General features: G+C 56.4%; 3 protein-coding genes, 1 long non-coding RNA gene and 1 pseudogene across 7 annotated transcripts in view; 2 read left to right on the top strand and 3 right to left on the bottom strand.

The window, feature by feature from the left end:
• Window positions 1–20,616, top strand: part of LOC308184367 — a 295,002-nt gene that overhangs the window by 39,105 nt on the left and 235,281 nt on the right. The gene's annotated exons all lie outside the window — the stretch shown is intronic.
• Window positions 1–20,616, top strand: part of LOC308184326 (olfactory receptor 14A16-like) — a 169,329-nt pseudogene that overhangs the window by 19,878 nt on the left and 128,835 nt on the right. The gene's annotated exons all lie outside the window — the stretch shown is intronic.
• Window positions 8,324–10,048, bottom strand: LOC308184378 (uncharacterized protein; the record flags this gene model as incomplete). The annotated part of the gene is made up of 2 exons (XM_080571436.1): window positions 8,324–9,614; window positions 10,013–10,048. The coding sequence occupies 2 exons, from the start codon at window positions 10,046–10,048 to the stop codon at window positions 8,379–8,381; spliced, it is 1,272 nt and encodes a 423-aa protein (XP_080427562.1). The 3' UTR covers window positions 8,324–8,378.
• Window positions 9,456–10,990, bottom strand: LOC308184379 (scavenger receptor cysteine-rich type 1 protein M130-like; the record flags this gene model as incomplete). Its single annotated transcript, XM_080571437.1, has 3 exons — window positions 9,456–9,515; window positions 10,013–10,328; window positions 10,666–10,990. Coding segments are annotated over 2 exons (474 nt in total), but the record flags the coding sequence as incomplete, so codon positions are not given.
• LOC308184364 (scavenger receptor cysteine-rich domain-containing protein SCART1-like) lies at window positions 10,858–13,105 on the bottom strand. Its single transcript, XM_080571421.1, has 2 exons — window positions 11,497–13,105; window positions 10,858–11,388 (listed from the first exon to the last, which is right to left on the bottom strand). Exons 1-2 carry the CDS (start codon window positions 11,840–11,842, stop codon window positions 11,006–11,008), a joined length of 729 nt encoding a protein of 242 aa, XP_080427547.1. The 5' UTR covers window positions 11,843–13,105; the 3' UTR covers window positions 10,858–11,005.

The raw sequence follows: 20,616 nt of genomic DNA on the forward strand, positions 1-20,616 counted from the left end.
ATCCGCAGGAGTCACCTGGCTGGCATGGTGCTTGTGTGATGCCCTCTGCCTAAGTACCTGATAGGCCCATAGATAGGTGGGCTTGGCTGTGGGTTGTCAAGTGTCATGCACCTGAGTACATGACTGGAGAGCATAAGACATGTAGCTTGGTTGTGTCAATCTCAGGAGCTGAAAGGCCAGGAGCTTAAAGGCCAGCAGCAGGCACATGGTGGAAGATCATGGTGAGGTTCTTTCTATCTAGTCAGATGACAGGCAATAAGAAGGCTGATAGGTTAGGATGCCTGTGTGAAGGGTAGTTTCCATGACGGAGCTTTTGTTGTTCATGGGAAAGAGCATGTGAGAGAAAAACTGGAGAGGGAAGGGACATCAGTGAAGGCACTGAAATACCAAGGAAAGAGCAAGGTGGGAAAACAAAATGGGTGTTTACAACATGCAGGGAAACAGCAGGCTGGGGACAGCATAGGACAGCTGTTGGTGGAGGTGGACAAGGGCACTGGCAAGGCTAGACTTCACCAAGAAAACCAAGGGCTTGTCCACTTGGCTATGTCAGGTCTCTCTGCCACCAAGCCCTAGCAGGAGACATGTTGTCCTCTTAGCACTGGGGCCTTGTCTCCTCTTTGCACCTCTCAAGGGAGACCAGGAGATGTCACAGCATTGTCTTTCACTTGGCACTGCATACCCCACTTCCCACTGCCCGAAGAAGAGCCTGGAGACCCACATGAGGGACAGGAGCTCTCTGCCCAGAGCTGGCAACAGGGCGTGTATTTTCTGCTTGATGAAAGAAACACAGGATTTTCTCAACTCAGAGCCACCCACACAGTGCCTTGGCCTACCTGTAATCATGGCCTCCAATTAGCTGCTCTAAGGAGTCCTTGGGGCTTGGTCAGTAATGGCCCTCAGTGGGACCAATCAGTACTTTGAAGCACTGAAGACTTTAGGGTTTGACTTCTGACTTTGCCTTTCTGAGAGATTTCATCAGTCACCTCTCAGGAGATGAAGTTGATGGACTTGGCACTAACTACACCTTGGGGCTTATTAGAACACAAAAAGCCCTGAGTGTCTCTTAAGGAGGTCTGGACAGGTAGGAGAAGCCTGACCTTGTATGGTCATGCTTGCTTCTCACCTCCCAACCACACCATTTCTCTCACTGGCCCCTTAGGTCTTCCATCCCTTCTCCTGACATCAGACTTCTCCACTGAAGTCTGCACTTGCACCTTGTAGTTCCTTTGTCCCAACTCCCTCCTGCTTTCCTTAGAGAACAGGCTTCACACAAGTGGAGAAGGATTATTCTTATTTGCAAGCAAACTAGTCTGATAAAGCTTAATAATAAAGCTTGCTCCTTAAGTGTATGTTAGGTCCAGTATATATCCAAGGCTCACAGTCCACAAGGGAAAATCTTACATCACTTTTTTTCAGTCAGTAGACAGGAAAGGTTATCTAAAAACTCCATTAAAAAGCTGCCTAAAACAGTATTAGAATACATAAAGCAACGTGAATCTTTGAACTCCCTGAAGCTTAAAACAGCAACTTGATCATAGCATGACAGAGTCAGAGAATCTTGCAATCAAACATTGATAAAATCCAGGCATGATTTGGTCTGGAACAGGGCTCTAGGATCATTTAGTCCAATCCCTCTGCCATGTGCAGGGACATCTCTCACTACATCAGGTTGCTGAAAGGTCTTTCCAACCTGACTTTTAACACTTCCAACGATTGGGCATCCACAACTTCTCTGGGAATCTCTTCCAGTGTCGCACTACTCTCATCCTAAAATCAATCTTTCTCATATCCTGTCTAAATTTACACCCTTTCAGTTCAAAAGCATGACCCCTTTTCCTGTCACTACAGGCCCTGATTAAAAAAAAAATAAATAAAAATCTCATTCTTTTAAGCCCCCTTGAAGTATTGAAAGGCAGCAATAAGGTCTCTCTGGAGCCTTCTCTTCTCCAGGTTGATCAACCTCACCACTCTCAGCCTTTCTTTGTAGCAGAACTCTGATCACTGCCGTACATTGTAGCCATGCTAACAGGTCTATGTTTCTCTGGCACTGGATGCCCCAGAACTGGATGCGGTACTGTAGGTGGGATCCCACAAGAGTAGAGTAGAGGGGGGAATCACCTCCCTTGACCTGCTGTTCTCTCTTCTTTTCATACAGCCCAGGATATGATTCACTTTCTGGGCTGCAAGTGCACCCTGCCAGCTCATATCCAAGTCTTGAAACACCAGTAATCCCAAGCCATTCTCTGCAGGGCTGCTTTCAATCCATTCATCCCCCAATCTATATTGATATTTGGATTTTCACTGACCCAGGTGCAGCACCTTGAACTTCTCCTTGTTGAACTTCAGGAGGCTGACATTGTTCTACCTCTCAAGTCTGTCCAGGTCCCTTTGGATGACATCCCCTCCCACTGGCATACAAACTGCACCACTCAGCTTGGTGTCATCAGCAAACTACCTTAGGGTGTACTCAATATCACTCTCCATTTTGTTAATGAAGATATTAACAGTATAGGTCCCAGCACAGACCTTTGAGGGATAATACTCTTTACACATTTCCTGTTTGTCATGAATTCATTGGATATAACTCTTTGGATATGGCCATCTAGGCAATTCTTTTCTCTATCTATCAGTCATTCCAGCAAACCCATATTCCTCTAGTTTAGTGACTGGAATGTTGCAGGAGACCATACCAAAGCCTTACAGAAGTCCAGGTAGATGACATCAGTAGCTCTTTCCTTGTCTGATGAGGAATATCAAAGAATAGAACATAATCTAGTAGATCCTTTATATGTATAAATACATACATGCTTCCTTATAAAGAACATGGGTTGCTCAGTGCCAGCTGGCAGCATTCTTCCTCAACACAAAGGAGAGAAGAATTGAAACACAGGGCTGCTTTAGCCCACCAGAGATCACAAGTTTAGGACTGTCTGCTTCTCAAGTTTCAACAAACACAACCCATGCAGATCTTTGCTGGATGAACACTGATGGGGATATTTCTCTGAAGGTTTCTGGAGAGAGAATTTTTTTCTGAGGCCTCTAGCTCATCAGCTGAGATTTTCTCCAGAGGGTACAGCCAGGTGGGAGGCATGAAGAAGAAAGGAACTTCTCTCCATCCCCACCTTGGAAAATGGCCCAGGTGTAACATGTACAACCAAGCTTCCAAAGTACTGAGCCGATGTAGCCCATGGTGGGGGTCCAGCTCTGGAGGAGAGATACCATGCAGATGAGAGTCTGTGAATAAAAATAGATGGTATAGCCTGGACTTTGTTTTCTGGGTCCATTTATGATACCTTTGGTCATCTGAAGACTCTGCGTGGATCAGAAAAGCATGACATAGGCCTTCAAGGTGACTGTTCCCTTTAGGAAATGGCAGCAGGAGGTAGAAAAGACATGGACTGTGACAGCTGATGTTCACTTCCTTACTAGCTGCTGACTAAAGAGTGCTCCTCTTCCTTGAATATCAACACCAAATTGAGAAGTTCACATATCAGGTTTGGATATGGACCTACATTTCAGTGTGACATGGACCCTGTTCACCTGCATTTCAGTGTGAGGCTCCCAAGATGATTGGGATGCATATCTCTTGTCCTTAGCAGCAGCAGCAAGGAAAAAACATGTCCACTGGGCCTCCCTCTCCTGCCTTTCCAGCTAGGGCAGAGGCAGAAGAAATTCTTCTCCTGCAGTGGAAGTCCAACAGTGCTGGGAGGAGTCACGGACACCTGCTGCCCTTGGCTACCAGAAGAAGCCCCTGTGCACCTCCCATGCTGGAAAGAGGAATCCTGTCTGGAAGGACATGTGAATTTCTCTGCTCCCTTCAGCTTCCAACAACACAGGCCCCTCTGTCTGAGAAGAGCTGAGGCTTTCTACGTCCCATCTCCAGCTGTGCTCCTCTGGCTGCATCTCAAGTCTTCTTCTCGCCTTGCCTTGCATCTTCTTGGACTGAGACAGGGACACCCACTGCCTTGCTCCAGACCCATCATCCCTGGAGGATCAGCCTGTCTACCTCAACCCTCCTTTCCAACTACAAAGCTTTTGTCCAGTATACTGGGCCTGGCTGGACCCAGTTCATTTGGAGTTCATTTGGATGGAGTTCATTTACTCTGAACTATCTAGTGCCAGGAAAGCTGGCTATTCTTCAAGGTTCGCAGAATCAAAGAATCACACAATGGTATGGATTGGAAGAGACCTTGAAAGATCATCTAGTCCAGTCCCCTCCACCAAGTCTGATCACCTCCTCCAAGCTCAGGAGTGATGCATCCAAGCAAAGAGGAAGTCAGGCAAAAAGGCCAGGAGGCCTGCATGGCTGAACAAGGAGATGCTGGCCAAACTCAAACACAAAAAGCAAGCCAAAAGAAGCCTACAGAGAGAAGAAGCAAGGGCAAGTAACCTGGGAGGAATACAGAGACATTGAAGCATGCAGCCGCATGCCTCGTTAGAACGACGAACCACCTACTGTAGAAGATCAGGTTCAAGAGCATCTAAGGAATTCGAAGGGGCACAAATCCATAAAATCAGGTGAGATGAATCCCAGAGTCCTGTGGGAACTGGCAGATTAATTTGCAAAGCCACTATTCATCATAGTTGAAAAGTCATAAATGGCTGGTGAAGTTGCTACTGACTGGAAAAGGGAAAACATAACCCCCACTTTTAAAAATGGAACAAAATGCACGCCCAGGGAACTACAGGCCAGCCAGTCCCACCTCTGTGCCTAGAAAGGTCATGGAACAGATCCTCCTGGAAACTCTGCTAAGGTGCATGAAAAACAAAGAGGTGATTAGTGACAGCCAACATGGCTTCATTAAGGGCAGATAGTTCCTGACATATCTGGTGGCCTTCTGGAGTGGGGTTACAGTGTTTGTGGTTAAGGGAAGAGCAATGTACTTCATATCCTGGAATTATGCAAAGCATTTGACACATCCCATGTGACATCCTTGTCTCTAAATTGGAGAGACATGGATCTGACGGACCACTCAGTGGATATAAGGAATTGTCTGGAAGGTCACACTCAAAGAGTTGTGGTCAATGGCTCAGTGTCACTTAATGTACTGTGTTCAGCTCTGGGGCTTCATAAGAAGAACATGGAACTGTTGGAGCAAGAGGAGGGCCACAAAAATGGTCAGAGGGCTGGAGCACCCATCCTATGAAAAGAGGCTGGGGAGAATTGGAAAATTGAGAAGAGAACACTCTGGAAGATCTTACAGCAACCTTCCAGTAGCTAAAAGGGGCCTACAGGAAAGCTGGAGAGAGATAATTTATCAGGGAGTATTGTGACAGAACAAAGAGTAATGGCTTTAAACTAAAAGAGGATAGATTTAGGTTAGATATTCAGAAGAAATTCTTTAGTCTGAGCGTGGTGGGTCACTGGAACAGGTTGTCCAGAGAAGTTATGGGATGGTGCCCCATCCCTGGAAGCGTTCAAGGCCAGGCTGGATGGGGCTTTGAGCAACCTGATTTAGAGGAAGGTGTCCCTGACATAGCCAGGACGGCTGACCCAAATGGATCAAATAGACGTTCCAGACCATCCAGTACCCCCTGCAGCCTACCACCCCACTATCAAAAGCACCTCCCAGGCTGCAGCAGAGGAGGCTGCTGGGGAAGAGCTGGAGGGCGGTGGGAACTCAACAGCAGGAGCAGGAAGGGCAGTTTGAATACCATATCCTGCCCAAGGGTCCAAGCCTTCTCCCCACTCAGCTCCTGCAGGAGAGGTTTCTGTGCCCATGGGTGCTGAGCAGGCATCCTTGGGCTCAATGAGGGCCCAAGGCAGCAGAAGATGCCCCCCATCATGGGGTTTCACACAGAGCCACTTTGGTTGGAAACTGGCTGTGGTTGGCAGGATGGAAATGCCTCTGTCAGAAGGAGTAGTGTCCAGGGACAAGGGACTCTGGCAGCCCCACAGCCTGATCCTGATCCTGCTGGCCCCAAGGTGTGCCCCTTCCCCTCTAGTGCATCTTTGAGGTCTGCTCCCCTCCATCAGCCTCAGGGAGACACCCTGACACCTGGGCAGGGAAGCAAGGGCTCTAGGGAAAGCCCCCAGAGGTTTTTAATATGAAGAAATACACACAGCATAAAAAGAGGGGAATACCAAGAGGGGAAATACCCATGTGTGTCTGCTGCCTGCTGGAAAAGGGAGACCGTTCCCTGGTGCTCAGGGCTTTCCCAGTGGCACTGAGCTCTCCTCCCTCCCGGCTGCACCCAGCTGCTCGGCAGGGCTGGGCTCTGCTGGCCTGGGGCTCTGGGGCCCTTGTACATGGGGCTCTGGTGACACATCCTGGGTGTCCTCGTGGGGACATGCCGGGGACACCTCTTCAGCATCATCATAGCCCAAGGTCCCCAGGAAAGGGGACGAGGTGTCTCCCTCAGCTCCAGAGTCCCCAGCACTTCTCTGGGAGCGCAGGCTTCCCCCTGTAAACATCAAGGCAGGCTGTTGTGGTTGGGAGCCCTTTGGGGCTGTACATCATCTTCCTCCTCCTCGCCAGCCCTGAGACATTAGACCCATTCTCCCAGCCCCCAGGAAATCTCCCAGGGCAGGTTCTCCATGTCGAGAAGTCAGTCTCTTGGACTTGCCTGGCCCTGGGGTTATCACCTAGGAAGCGGCAGTGCTGCATTGCTCTCTCACCTGTGACTGCATCCCTGGGCCCATCTCCCTCCTCTGGAATCCCGGGCACAACCCAGTCCCCCTGCCCAGGGACAGGATCTTCCCCAGGGTCAGAAACCTCCCCGGCATCATCATAGCCATCTGCTGGGTCACCTCCGGGCAGTACAGGGACATCTGAAAGGAGAGGGCAGGTGGTGGCAGTGAGAAGAGATGTCCTGCAGAACAGAGGATGGGAGGGTGTGCGGGGACACAGGGCTGACATGCTGCTGGTGTCAGGCCACAGCAGAGCCTTCATCCTTCCAGCTCTGATGAATGTGTCACTTGGTGACACTGCTGTCTGTCTGTCTGCAGGGAGGAGAGATGGAGCACTTCTTCCCCCTCCCCCTCCAATTCCTGTGTCTGACCCCAGACCCTCCTCTTTCTCATGGTGACTGGGGTGGAGCTGCAGTTGGGTCAGGGACGCCTCTGAAAAGGAGCCTACAGAGAGCTGCAGTGGGTACTGTGGGGTGAACCCTGCTGCCCTGGCTCATGGTCAGCACTGCTGGGGATTGGCACCCGCAGAGCTGGGACTGCGTGGGGAGGAGAACTTCTTTCTCCCCTGGGACCAGCCCCTTCTCAGAGGGGCTCCCAGAGCTGCCCTGGGACAGTCCCTTCACTCAGACCTTGGTTTTCCCCAGGTTTCAGGGCCAGGCAGAGGGGGGCTGTCCCCTCTGGGATGGGCAGACCTGGTTGGGAGGAAGCTTGTCTGTTGGGCCCAGCACCACTGGATGCTCTCCCACAGACATGGAAGCCCCAGCACTGCGGGGACCATGAGCAGGAGCTGCAGGGCACAGCCCTGGTCTGGAGCAGTGAGAAGGGGCCCTGCAGATGTGCCCCTGCAGGGACCCGCACCCACCTGGGAGACTGAACCTCGCCTGCTACTCCCACGCCAGGCTGTAAGCGATCTCCTCATACACGGCCTCAGGGAAGGGCTCCCCAGATTTTCAGGAGCCTAGGGACAGAGGCAGGACTGGTCTGGGGATAGGCAGAAAGGGACGGGAACCCACTGGGCTCCCCCAGCCCCATTCCCTGGGCCAGCACAGGGCTGTCCCCACAGCACAGCCCCACTGTGTTGTGTTGGCACTGCAGCCACAACCCCGGGGATGGCAGCATCCCCATGGAGATGGTCTGGGGCAGCATCAGCCTCACACCATCTCTTTGGAGTCAGCCCTTGTGCCCCTTTGGTCCCTGGGTCACATCCCAGTGCAGACCCTGCACCAGCTCCTGCATTTCCCCTCCCCATAGAGCTCCTCTATCTCTGCCCCAAGCGTCAGTAGCACAGCCCGTGCCCTGTTGGGGGGTGGCTGATACCACAGTGATGGACCCTGCTGCCCCACGCTCCTCCTGCCAATGTTGCCCAGAGCACTGCCAGCAGTGCATCCTCCCCGTCTCCCCCAGCCCTGCTCTCACATTTCTCTCCTCACCCCAGGACTGATGCCCCAAGGGTCTGGGCTCTCTCCATCCCTTGATGTTGGTGCCCCATGATCTGTCAGTCAGTGGGGCAGCACATGGGGCAAGAGGCAGCACATAGCTCTGTTTCTGTGCCCCAGAACACCAACACCCCCAGCACCCAGACCTGCCAGGAGACATCTCCCCCCCCCCCCCCCCCCCAGGACCACTGGGGAAGGACCCACCTCTGCGCCGAGCCCTGGCGCTTCGCACCTGCCCAGCCAGGAGGGCCAGGAGCAGGCAGAGGAGGGCCCCCAGGATGATGCAGATGACGACAGGCACCGAGAGTCTCTCACTGGTGGTGGTCAGAGGGCCCCGGGGGGGAACTGCATGGGCAGGAACATGGCAGGGGCACCATCAGGCAAGGGAGAGGTTGGGGGTGGGACATGCCAATCCTGACCACACAAGGCAGCAGGGACTGGGGGGACAGAGCTGGATGATGGGGCAGCTCCCACCTTTCTAAGTACGTCACAGACTTCCCCCAGCTCCCTCGATTTCCTGAGAGTCTCAAAGCCCAGGAAGGAGCCCCTTCCCCTGGCTGTGGGTCACAGCCTGGCCATGGGCAGACCCAGCCCCAGGGGAAGGACAACTTACCTGCTTGTGGGGGGAGTGTTGCTGTCCTGGGTGCAGCTGCAGGGGAGCAGAAGGAGAGCCAGGCTGAGAGGCTGGGGCTGTGGTACCAGGCAGCCTCCCTGGCAGACAGCCCCAACATGTGCCACCTGAATTGTCCCTCCTGCAGAGCAGGGCAGGGTGGCAGGGACAGGGCCCAGCACCACTGCTCTGGGCTGCTCACAGGATAGTGCAGGCAGCCCAGGGCATGTGCGGGGACATCCAGCCCCACAGAGGCTGCTCCCCACACGCCAACAGCCTCCCACTCTGCAGGGACACTCTTGATTGTGAACAATCTGGGGCCATGCCAGGATCCAGCAGGGCAGACGCCCAAGCCAGCTCTTTGCCAAGCCCCCAGTGATGTCTCCCAGCCCCACTGCTCACCTGAGCAATGCACAGCCGCATCTTTCTTATGCTGGCAGGCACCACTGTCCCCTGGCTGGGCCCAGCAGTCCTGCAGAGACAGCTCCGTCCCCCTGCACTCCATCAGCCAGATGGGGCCCGTCCCCTCTCCAAATGCAGCCTGGCCCAGGGCATAAACTGTGGGGCCACAGCCCAGCTGCCTGCATGCCACCTGGGCATCCCGCATGTCCCAGGCATTGTCACAAAGCGTCCCCCAAGCGCCGCGGTGCCAGACCTCCACTCTGCCCGAGCAGCCGTCCTCACCTCCCACGGCACGGATCTTCTCCCTGTCTGGGAGTGACCTCCCATGGCACCGGGACAACTGGGACAGCCCTGCCAGGTGAGGGGGGCACGTGCAGGGGCAGCTCCCTACCTGTGCACCTCGTGGAGTTGGGGCATGCAGCCACCTGCGGCCTTTCTGTCCATGTCCCAAAAGAAAGAGAAGTTGGGCTGAAGGGACTGCTTTGGGAGTCGTGCAGGAGACAGCAGGGCTAACCTCTGCTCGCACATCCCCATGCTGCCTGGGTCAGGGCAGCAGCAGAACCCCGTTCATTCAGGGGATGCTCACGGCACTGGGGGGTGAGGGGGAATGGATGGTGACCAGATTACTCAGCCCCACATTGTCCCTGGTTCACAGAGCAGCAGGAGGCTGTCCGTGGAGAGGGGTTCCCACAAGCCCCATTCAGTCTCCTCTGAGACCTTTCCTGGAGATGCCTCTGCCTCCTCCAGGGGCTGCTTGCAGTCTGGATGGGGGCTGCTGGTGGGTTTGAGTGGCTTTAGGAGCTGAAGTCACCTTTATGCCACCAGAAGCATCAGGGCCTAATGCAGAAAGTCAAAGCCCCTCCGGGTTCCTTCTCTGCATTTGACCATGCCCAGTGGAGAAGAGGATCTGGTGTCTTGATGGCTCAGATTTACTATTGCAGGTGATGTGGGTCTCTTCTCGGAGGTCATCACACGACTGCGGATGCCAGGGAGTAGAGGGACACTGCCAGAAGGAGCTGTTGCTCTTCCCACACTCCACATGATCCAGCCACGCAGTGCCAGACAGCTTGGCATAGACTGAGGTTGTTTCCTGGTTCCCTTCATTCCCCACAGCCCAGCTCCTTGCACACCAGTGACACTGTCTCGGTAGTCATCGAGTTGGAGCAAACGCTGCCCCACGTCCCGTTGTAGAAAACCTGCAGGCACCCGGAGCAGCCGTCGCTGTTCTCCAGCCTCAGGGCCATGAACTCTGTAAGGAGAAAAGGCCCCGGGAGGAACAGGCTGGTCAGGGGCTGGGGGAACAGAGGCTTTTCTGCACCCTGGGCCCTAAGGTAGGTGGAGGCACAGCCAGCAAATCCCTCTTGCACCCGGGAACAGAGAGGTCTCTGAGGTGCACCCCTGCCCTCGCTGCTCACCATCAGGGTGGATATGCTCCCCAGGGATCCCAGGGTCAGGGTGCAGGTGTACCCAGGATGAGCTTGAGCGGCAGGGGCTCCAATGCAGCCAGGGACAGTCTCAGCCCTGCCTAGCTCTGCCCTCACCCCGGCCTCACCAGCCCCACTCCCAGCCCCACTCACAGCACAGACCTGAGCAGACAACTCCTGCATCCTCCTTGTGCCCGCAGTTGTGCTGCCCCCAGGCCTCGGCAGGGCAGTCCCAGAGAGCAGCTTCGGCCCCGGAGCAGTTGATGCCGCCCAGCCAGATCTGCCCGGAGCCCTCCCCGAACTGAGCGGAGCCGGCTGCCTCCACGGCCCCTCCACAGCCCAGCTGGCGGCAAATGACGGCGGCGTCGGCCAGGTCCCAGGCGTCATCGCAGATGGTGCCCCAGCGCCCCTGGTAGTAGATCTCCACTCTCCCGGCACAGCGCCCGGCCCCGTCCGCCAGCTGGACCTGCCGGCTCCCTGCAGGGGGGAGAAGCCCCGGCTGTCAGAGGCTGGCTGCCCACCTGGCCCCGCACCTGGAGGACGTGCAGCACCACTCACCCTGGCACACGGCCCCCACGTCCTCCATGATCCCTGCTGATGGCACACTCTCAGGCAGGGAGGTGTTGCAGAGGCTCAGGTCAGCCTCATGCCCTGTGCACTGCACCCCACGCAGCCCCATGGGGCCCAGTCCTTGCTCAGCCCTCGCGGGGGTGTAGGCTGCCTCTGCCTCTCCGCACTGCAGCTGCCGGCACACCACGCTGGCCTCCTGCATGTCCCACTGCTCATCCAGGACTCTGCCCCACGTCCCGTGCTGGAAGACCTCGACGCGCCCGTCGCACCGGCTCCCTCCGCCCACCAGCCGCAGGGACATGGGGCGAGCCGGGCCTGGTGAGAGGAGAAATTCAGCCAGGCGCTGCCATGGGGCCCCCAGCTCTGGGTGGCCGTGTCACGCACCAGGGGCAAATGGACTTTGCAGCACTGCCCAGCACTCACCTGAGCAAATGACAGCAGCAGCGTTCTCGTGGGAGCACTGTGAGGCCCCCAGGGCAGTCACCGGGCACTGCCCCAGGTGGGCTTCAGTCCCATCACAGTGGAACAAGTCTCTCCAGACGGGGCCGCTTCCTCTCCCAAAATGCCCTCCTCCAGGAATGGACTCAGCAAAGCCACAGCCGAGGTGCCGACAGAGAACGTGGGCGTCCCAGAGGTCCCAGCGGGAGGCACAGAGCGTCCCCCACGTCCCCAGCACCTCCACCTCCACCCTGCCTGCACACGCTGTACTGCCATTCACCAGCCTGAACCCTGTGTACTCAAGGACAAAGGAGGGTGAGAGAGGCCACATTTGTGATCTTGCTCCCACAGGAGCTGCAGGAGAGGCCAAAGGGACAATGTGCCTTTCTCCTCCTGCAGCACTCTTTTAGGGCTGCAGACCACCACCTCACCCCCACCTCTCCTCCCACCCAGCACAGCCCAGTCCCCAACCTGCTCTCCTGCCCCCACCATAGCCCTGGTGGGCACAATTTCACCCCAAGTCCTTACGTGTGCAGGTGACATGAGTACCATTGTCATGGGTGCAGGGCTGGTCCCTGGGGGCCCCCCAGGGGCAGGAGGAGAGGCTCCGGGGCAGACGCGTGCTGCAGCGGAATGCGGGATCGGGACAGGCAGGGCTATTTTTCGGGCATCGAGCCTACGTGAGGGAGCCGCCAGGCACTGGCAGCCCTCGTGAGGGATGCTGACAAGGCGTAGGCGGAGCCAGCAGCATCAGCGACAGCTCCTCCCCCCGGCCGTTCCAAGGCAGCCCTTAGGGAGCGTGAGCTACCAGGAGCGCGGCGACCAGGGCCGGCAAACAGGGAGTGACGTGGGGGGAATGACGCGGCAGTTAGCGAGGCAGTTAGCGCAGGCAGGGCGGGCAGGAAGGGCGGAGCGCTCACACCCGCCCATAGGGACAACTCCTCTAACGGCACTCTCCTGTCATCTGGGCTGCAATGGTCTCGACCAGGCACGGTGCTTTCTCTAGGAAGTCAGTACACACCCAGACCGACTGCCCGTCCAAACATGCAGCAGTTCAGGTCTCCGGATGCGGGGAGAGTCTGAGCCTCTTGCTGCCATCGGCGGGAGGCAGAGAGACTGCTTGCGTGAGGTGCGAGCTGGTGGACGACCTGGTCCGCATGGTGGCGGAACTCAAGGAGGAGGTGCAGAGGTTGAGGGATATCAGGGAGTGCGAGCGGGAGATGGACTGGTGGAGCAACTCCCTGCAGGACCGGAGGGAGAGGGACCAGGGTGAGACGCCCCAAAGGGGGGTGGACCCCCTGCCCTGTCGCCATCGGGCAGAGGGAGGGGACCTGCGAGTTGAGGAGGAATGGAGACAGGTCCCTGCTCGACCTCGCAGGAGATGCCCTCCCCTTCCGGCGCCGCCTTCCCAGGTGCCCTTGAACAATAGTTTTGAGGCCCTGGAGCTTGAGAGACCGGTGGGTGAGGATGAGGTAGGAAGCCTACCCAGGAGGATGCCTGAGGTGAGGAAGTTGACTCCACGCCTCAGGACTGCCTCCACCAAGAAAGAAAGAAGGGTGATTGTTGTGGGCGACTCCCTCCTCAGGGGAACGGAGGGCCCTATTTGTTGACCTGACCCCACACATAGGGAAGTCTACTGCCTCCCTGGGGCCAGGGTCAGAGACGTTACCAGGAAGCTTCCAAACCTGGTTCGCCCCTCTGACTATTACCCGCTTTTGATAGTCCAGGCTGGCAGTGATGATGTTGAAAAGAGAAGCCTCAAGGCTATCAAACAGGACTATAGGGGGCTGGGACGATTGGTGGAGGGAGCGGGAGTGCAGGTGGTGATTTCGTCTATCCCTACGGGGGAAGGGAGAGGCACGGAGAGGACACGGAAAGCTCACATGGTTAATAGGTGGCTCAGAAGCTGGTGCCAGCACAGAAATTTTGGGTTTTTTCACCATGGGGAGCTTTACTCGGCACCCGGCCTGATGACCCCAGACGGGTCCCTATCTCCAAGGGGAAAACGGATCCTAGGCCAGGAGCTGGCGGGGCTCATAGAGAGCGCTTTAAACTAGGTAAGAAGGGGGACAGGGCTCAAACAAGGCTTGTTGGAGCTGTGCCAGGGGAAACAATGGCTAGGCCAGGGAAGAAGGCGATGGCCCAGCTGAAGTGCATCTACACTAATGCACGCAGCATGGGTAACAAACAGGAGGAGCTGGAAGCCATCGTGCAGCAGGCAGGCTACGACTTGGTTGCCATCACGGAGACGTGGTGGGACCGCTCCCACGACTGGAGTGCTGCAATGCCTGGCTATCGGCTCTTCAGGAGGGACAGGCAGCACAAAAGGGGTGGTGGCGTGGCTCTCTACATTAGAGAATCTTTTGATGTTGTGGAACTCCAGGCTGGGAATGATAAGGTTGAATCCCTGTGGGTTAGGATCCGCGGGAAGGCTGGCAAGGCTAGCATCCTGGTCGGGGTACTGAAAGAACTGGCGGAGGAGCTGGCCGAGCCGCTTTCCATCATTTATCGGGAGTCCTGGCTATCGGGGGAGGTCCCAGTTGACTGGCAGCTAGCCAATGTGACGTCCATCTATAAGAAGGGCCGGAGGGCAGACCCAGGGAACTATAGGCCTGTCAGTTTGACCTCAGTGCCAGGAAAGCTCATGGAGCAGATTATCTTGAGGGTCATCACGCGGCACTTGCAGGGCAACCAGGCGATCAGGCCCAGTCAGCATGGGTTTATGAAAGGCAGGTCCTGCTTGACGAACCTGATCTCCTTCTATGACAAAGTGACACGTTTGGTGGATGAGGGAAAGGCTGTGGATGTGGTTTACCTTGACCTCAATAAGGCTTTTGACACCATTCCCCACAACATTCTCCTCAAGAAACTGGCTGCTCGGGGCTTGGACTGGCGTACGCTTCGCTGAGTTAGAAACTGGCTGGATGGCCGGGCCCAGAGAGTTGTGGTGAATGGAGTCAAATCTGGTTGGAGGCTGGTCACTAGTGGTGTCCCCCAGGGCTCGGTACTGGGGCCGGTCCTCTTTAATATCTTTATTGATGATCTGGATGAGGGCGTCCAGTGCACCCTCAGTAAGTTTGCAGATGACACCAAGCTAAGTGCGTGTGTCGATCTGCTCGAGGGCAGGGAGTCTCTGTAGGAGGATCTGGACAGGCTGGAGCGATGGGCTGAGGTCAACTGTATGAAGTTCAACAAGGCCAAGTGCCGGGTCCTGCACCTGGGGCGCAACAACCCCAAGCAGAGCTACAGGCTGGGAGATGAGTGGCTGGAAAGCTGCCTGGCCGAGAAGGACCTGGGAGTATTGGTTGATAGTTGGCTGAATATGAGCCAGCAGTGTGCCCAGGTGGCCAAGAAGGCCAACAGCATCCTGGCCTGTATAAGAAGCATTGTGGCCAGCAGGTCTAGGGAAGTGATTGTGCCCCTGTACTCAGCTCTGGTGAGGCCGCACCTCGAGTACTGTGTTCAGTTTTGGGCCCCTCGCTACAGGAAGGACATGGAGGTGCTCGAGCAAGTCCAGAGAAGGGCGACCAAGCTGGTGAGGGGTCTGGAGAACAAGTCTTACGAGGAGCGGCTGAGGGAGCTGGGCTTGTTCAGCCTGGAGAAGAGGAGGCTTAGGGGCGACCTTATCGCTCTCTACAGTTACCTTAAAGGAGGCTGTAGAGAGGTGGGGGTTGGTCTGTTCTCCCACGTGCCTGGTGACAGGACGAGGGGGAATGGGCGAAAGTTGCGACAGGGGAGTTTTAGGTTGGATGTTAGGAAGTACTTCTTTACCAAAAGGGTTATTAAGCATTGGAACGGGCTGCCCAGGGAGGTGGTGGAGTCACCATCCCTGGAGGTCTTTAAAAGACGTTTAGATGTAGAGCTTAGCGATATGGTTCAGTGGAGTACTTAGTGTTAGATCGGAGGTTGGACTCGATGATCTTGAGGTCTCTTCCAACCTAGAAATCTGTGATACTGTGTGATACTGTGACGGATTCATTCCCCACACACTGCAGCTCTCTGTCCCAGACTGGACCGGCCCCTTCTCCCACGTGAGCTGCCCCATGGACAGACAGGGCTGTGCCACACTGCAGCTCCCTGCAGACCACCTCAGCAGCTTTGGCACCAAACTGGGAGTCACAGACAGCTTTCCACTGGTTTCTTTCGTCGACCTCCACACTTCCTGAGCAGGGGCTGTCCCCTCCGACCAGCCAGACAAATCCTGGAACAACCAAGGAGACCTGTGAGTTCCCAGAGCCCTCTGGCACTTCCATGCCCACCTCCCACCTCATCCCTAAGGTGGCCACATGCAGAGCCCCATGGCCAGCCCAGTAGCTCTCAGTGGGTGCCGATGGCACAAACAGGTCAGGGCCCCTGTGCTGATCCTCAGAAACCAGCCCAGCACCCATGGGCTGCCCTCTCTCCAAGCCTCCAGCTGCAGGCACCGCTCAGACAAACTGCTGCTGCCCCGAGCCCCTGGGCTGCCCAGCCCTGGCCCTAGCACTGCAGCACCTCTAGGATGTGGGCCCAGGAAAAAAGGCCCAGGCACTGGGGGCTGCTGCAGCCTGCTCTGCCTCGCTGGGCTCAGGCCAGGCTGAGGAACCCCTTTGATCTGTCAGAAAAAAAAAACTGTTTCCAGGGGGTCCTCGCTTCAGCTGAGGGACTCATGTTTGCTAGGTCATGTCCCAGAGGTCCCCAGCACTCTCACAGCCGTCCTTGAAGCTGTGGGTGGCCATGGCCATGTGAGTCACACTCAAATGGCTCTGCTGTGGGGACCTGGTCTTGTTCCCTGCCAGACAGGTCCCGGGCTCGCAGGAGAAAGTTGTGAACTAGCAACCACTGCAGTACAGGGTGGGGGGATTCATCTCCCAGCTCCAGGCACAGGCCCAAGCTGTGCTTACCCACCCTGGAGGCCATTCAGTCTGTAGGCACCCAACGTGGGCTTCCACTGGGCTTCCCCACTAATAGGGGACAGCAGCAAAACCAGTCCCTGCTTGACAGCGGGACTAGCAATGTTATCCTATGCTCTGGTGTCCACCTATCGCTTCCAGAGGGCACAGACTGGTCCCTTACAACTGTCTTGGTCCCAGAGGTAGGGAAGGGGGTCAACCCTTACCTGAACATATCACTCCAGTGTTCTCACTGGGTAAGCAGTAAACTTTATCTGGCCCTTCATGTGTGCAGTCAGACAGGGCAAACTCAGTGCCATTACAGTTAACAACATCCATACAAATGGGGCCAGATCCTGGCCCAAAGTATCCATACTGAGGAGCTTCGAGAACAACCCCACAGCCCAGCTGCCTGCAAACCACTGCAGCATCGAAGATGTCCCAGTAGTCATCACACACGGTCCCCCACTGGTCCTGCAGTTTCACCTCCACTCTCCCCGTACAGCACCTGCCGCCATCCGCCAGCCTCACCTCCGCAGCCCCTTCAAACACACACAAAACACAGGAAGGGTCAGGAGAGCTTCGAGCCCCACACTGTGGGTCTGTGAATGCCCCCTGCCCAGGCAGAGTAACAAGGGTGGGAGCCTTGTACCCACGGGCTGTCCCAGGGGCAGTGGAGGATCCCTCCTCTCCCCATGGGCTATGCTGGGATGAGGGTACCCAGCTCCAGGACTCCTGGGTCATTTGCTGCCCCACAGCCCTCAGCACCTACTCCTACCCCAGTGGGCTCCCTGCCCCTGCCCACCAGTACACCAGCCCCAGCCCTTCACAGGGCTCCTGCTCCTCCCCAGCCCAACACCTCCTGAACGGTCCCATCTCCCTAGGCCCTCACCTCCCCTTGTCTATCACCTGCCCCAGACACCTAACAAACCAGGGAGTTGGACCCAATGATCTCTTGAGGTTCCTTCCAGCCCCTACAGTTCTGCAAAACCCACCACCAGCCCCAGGACCTCCTGTGTGCACAGGGGACACTGAGCTGATCACAAGGATCCCCACCCCCACCCCATGGCCCTTCCTCATCCCTGCTGTCAGCTTAGCCTGTGTGCTTGGCCAGGGCCCCCAGGAAGGAAACCTATCTGTCACCTCTGGATGCAGATGCCCCAGTCCCTTCTCTCTATGGGGAACAACCTGCTCTCCTGTGGTCAGTGTTTCCCCAGATCCCAGGGGAAGGGGTAGTACACAAGTGCCCCTCCAGGGCACCCCAGGCATTGGCTGTGCCCTGGAGATTGCTGAGTGCCACTCTCACTGTCTGTGCCTCCTCCAGATCCAGTGACACAGCACTGGGGAACAAGGGGTCCCAAAAGAGTACCCAAGGACAAGGTGTCTAAAATTGTAGCCAGACATGGGCTGCAATAATCACGGGAGCTGTGCAAATGGATTATCCTCTCCCACTCAGACAGGCACAGATTAAAGCACAGGGCTGAGAGACTGAGAACCTTCTGCTTCTCATTTTAGTAGTACCTGGAAAGCAACCCCACTCTCAGAGGGATCTTAATGACCCCACTGCTGCCTGCTGGCCCCAGGTTGTGGGACAAGGGAGCTGGCACTTACCTCTGCACTGCTGCACCCAGAGGAACAGCCACAGCACCCAAGGGGACAGGAGTCCCTCTGTCCCCATCCTGAGGCTCCTGTCCTCACAGCATGGCCCTGCTGCTGGAGTTCCTGGGGACCCACAAGGCAATGGCGATGAAGGGAGGGCAATATATCTGTGCAGATGCTGTCCCAGCTGCAGGAGGAGCCAATCGAAGCAGCAGGCACCTTTTTAGACGTTATCGGCACTTATCTCCCCTCCGACGCAGCCCAGCTCTCCAATGAACTTCTCCAGCGCTCTTCATGACCATATATGAGGGACGGCTCCGCTGCGGGTCTCACGTCACTGCGGTGGGAGATCATCGTGGGGTAGGGCTGGGTGTGGGGGCAGATGGGTCTGACACCCCTTGCAGCCCGCTGTGGGGACCGGGAGCATGGAGCATCTCCTCAGCTGTAGCGTCCAAGAGCCCAAGGTGCGATTGTCCGGCCGTCCCTGCGCCATGGGATCCACGGGGCTGGGCCTGCAGCGGGGCTGTGTCAGGCTGGGAAGGGCCCAGCCCCTGCCCCTGCTACAGCCCCCGCTGTGCTGGCAGCAGCAGCTGGGAAAGGCCCTTGGGCAGGGCCCGAGCCCCATGCCGGGAGCGCTGGCTGGCCCGTCCCTCCCCAGGGAGCCTCCTGTGGGGTCCTGGCAGCAGCCAGAGCTGGTCCAGGGCCTGCCCTGGCAGCAGAGCTGCAGCCCAGAGCCTCAGGCGTCTCCCTGGCTCTCAGCATGTCACCCAGGGGCCGTTATTCCCCGCGGCGGGTCGGGAGCTGGAGCCTGCCTGCCACTGCAGGTGCACAAACCGCAGCCCACGTGACATGGCGCCCGGGCAGGAAGGCGGTGGTTTCCTCCTGGCCCCATGCCCAGGCACGACCCTGCGGTGCCTCCCAGACTCCTGCACCCTGACTGTGCCAGCCAGGGCTGCAGGGGCTGCTCTTTCGGCCTCGCAGTCACGGGGCAGGCTCCCATCCCCCGACGCCCCTCTGACTGCACACTTCTGCTCTGCACTGAGCCTCATGGCCATGGGGGGCTATTGTTGACGTGACACCATAAGCTCTTACAGACCATGGGCATGCTGCTGGCCTAGCTGACAGCTTCCTTGTGAGGGGGAGTGGAGGGAGAGCTGCTGATCTCTAGAGAAATCAGCAGAGATAGGACCAGAGATAGAACCCAAGGGAATGGCATGAAGCTGCGTCAGAGGATGTTCAGATTGGCCATTAGGAGGAGGTTCTTCACCAAGAGGGTGGTTGGTCAGCCACTGGATCAGGCTGCCCACAGAAGTGGTCATAGCATGAATCTTGACTGAGTTCAAAGAGCATTTGGGCAATGTTCTCAGACACCTTTTTTTTTTTTTTTTAGTTAGTTCTGTCTGGAGCCGGGAGTTGGACATCCTGATCCTTAGGGGTCTGTTCCAACTCAGGATATTTTATGATTCTGTCCTCTACCCAGCTCCAGGTGCAGCATCTACATAGCATCTACATCTGTCATAGTCCTGCTCCTGACCTGTCAGGTATTCAGACAACAGTGACCTTACAAACTCTTACATGAGCTATTGGCCTGCTCTCCTGACCTACCAGCTCCTCAGGCACCAGTGAACTCATAACGACCTACACAAGTTACTGGCCTGCTTTTGGCCTATTAGCTACTCAGGTACCAGTGACTTCACAAGAACCTCCACATGGCATGTGGCTTCCTGATGATACTGATAAGGTGTGGGTGGAGGCAGAAGTGGCAGCAGCAGGCCATTTAAATTGGGCATAGATGCCATTTTTACAGTCAGTCGCCAAGGCAACTGGCTCCAGGGCAGATGTGTTCTGCAGCGGAGAGGGGGATCATGGCTTGCAGAGGGGTTTTCTTCTTTGAGGCCACTTAAGGCAGCCAAGGGAGCCACCAGGACCCGGCAGCCCTCACAAAGGCAGCTGATGAGACTTGGGCGGAGACAGAAGCAACCCCCCTCTGTCATACTAAGGCAGCCCCTTGAGGAGTGCGAACGACCAGGCCTGTGGTGAAAAGGGGGTGGCAAACAGCATGTGGCACAGCAGACAGGGCATGGCACAGTGGTTTGCACAGCAGTGCGTGCATGCAGGGTGAGCAGGGAGGGTAGAGAATCCCTCCCCACTCAGGATACTGGCTCATCTATTGGCTGCTTTTCTGATTGCAAACCCAGCCATGGCCTCCACCAGACAGAAAGCTGTCACCAAAAAGACTGTGCCAACCTCAACCAAATGCCTGCCCCAAAATGCAGCTCTTCAGCTCTCTGGCTGAAGGGAATGCCTGAGCCTGTTGCTACCAATGGAGGGTGGCAGAGATACTGCCTGTGTGAGGTGCAAGAGGGTGGAGGATCTGATCAGCCTGTTGGCAGATTTCAAAGAGGAGATGGGACCATCTCATCTTCTATGATCAGGTGACCTGCCTGGTGGATGAGGGAAAGGCTGTTGACGTAGTCTACATAGACTTCAGCAAGGCCTTTGACACAGTCTCCCACAATATTCTACTGGAGAAGCTGGCAGCCCATGGCTTGGACAGTTACACTCTTTGCTGGCTTAAAAACTGGCTGGATGGCTGGGCCCAGAGAGTAGTGGTGAACGGAGTGAAATCCCACTGGCG

This window comes from Anser brachyrhynchus (assembly GCF_964034855.1).
Source record: "Anser brachyrhynchus genome assembly, chromosome: 31".
Taxonomy (NCBI): Eukaryota; Metazoa; Chordata; class Aves; order Anseriformes; family Anatidae; genus Anser; species Anser brachyrhynchus.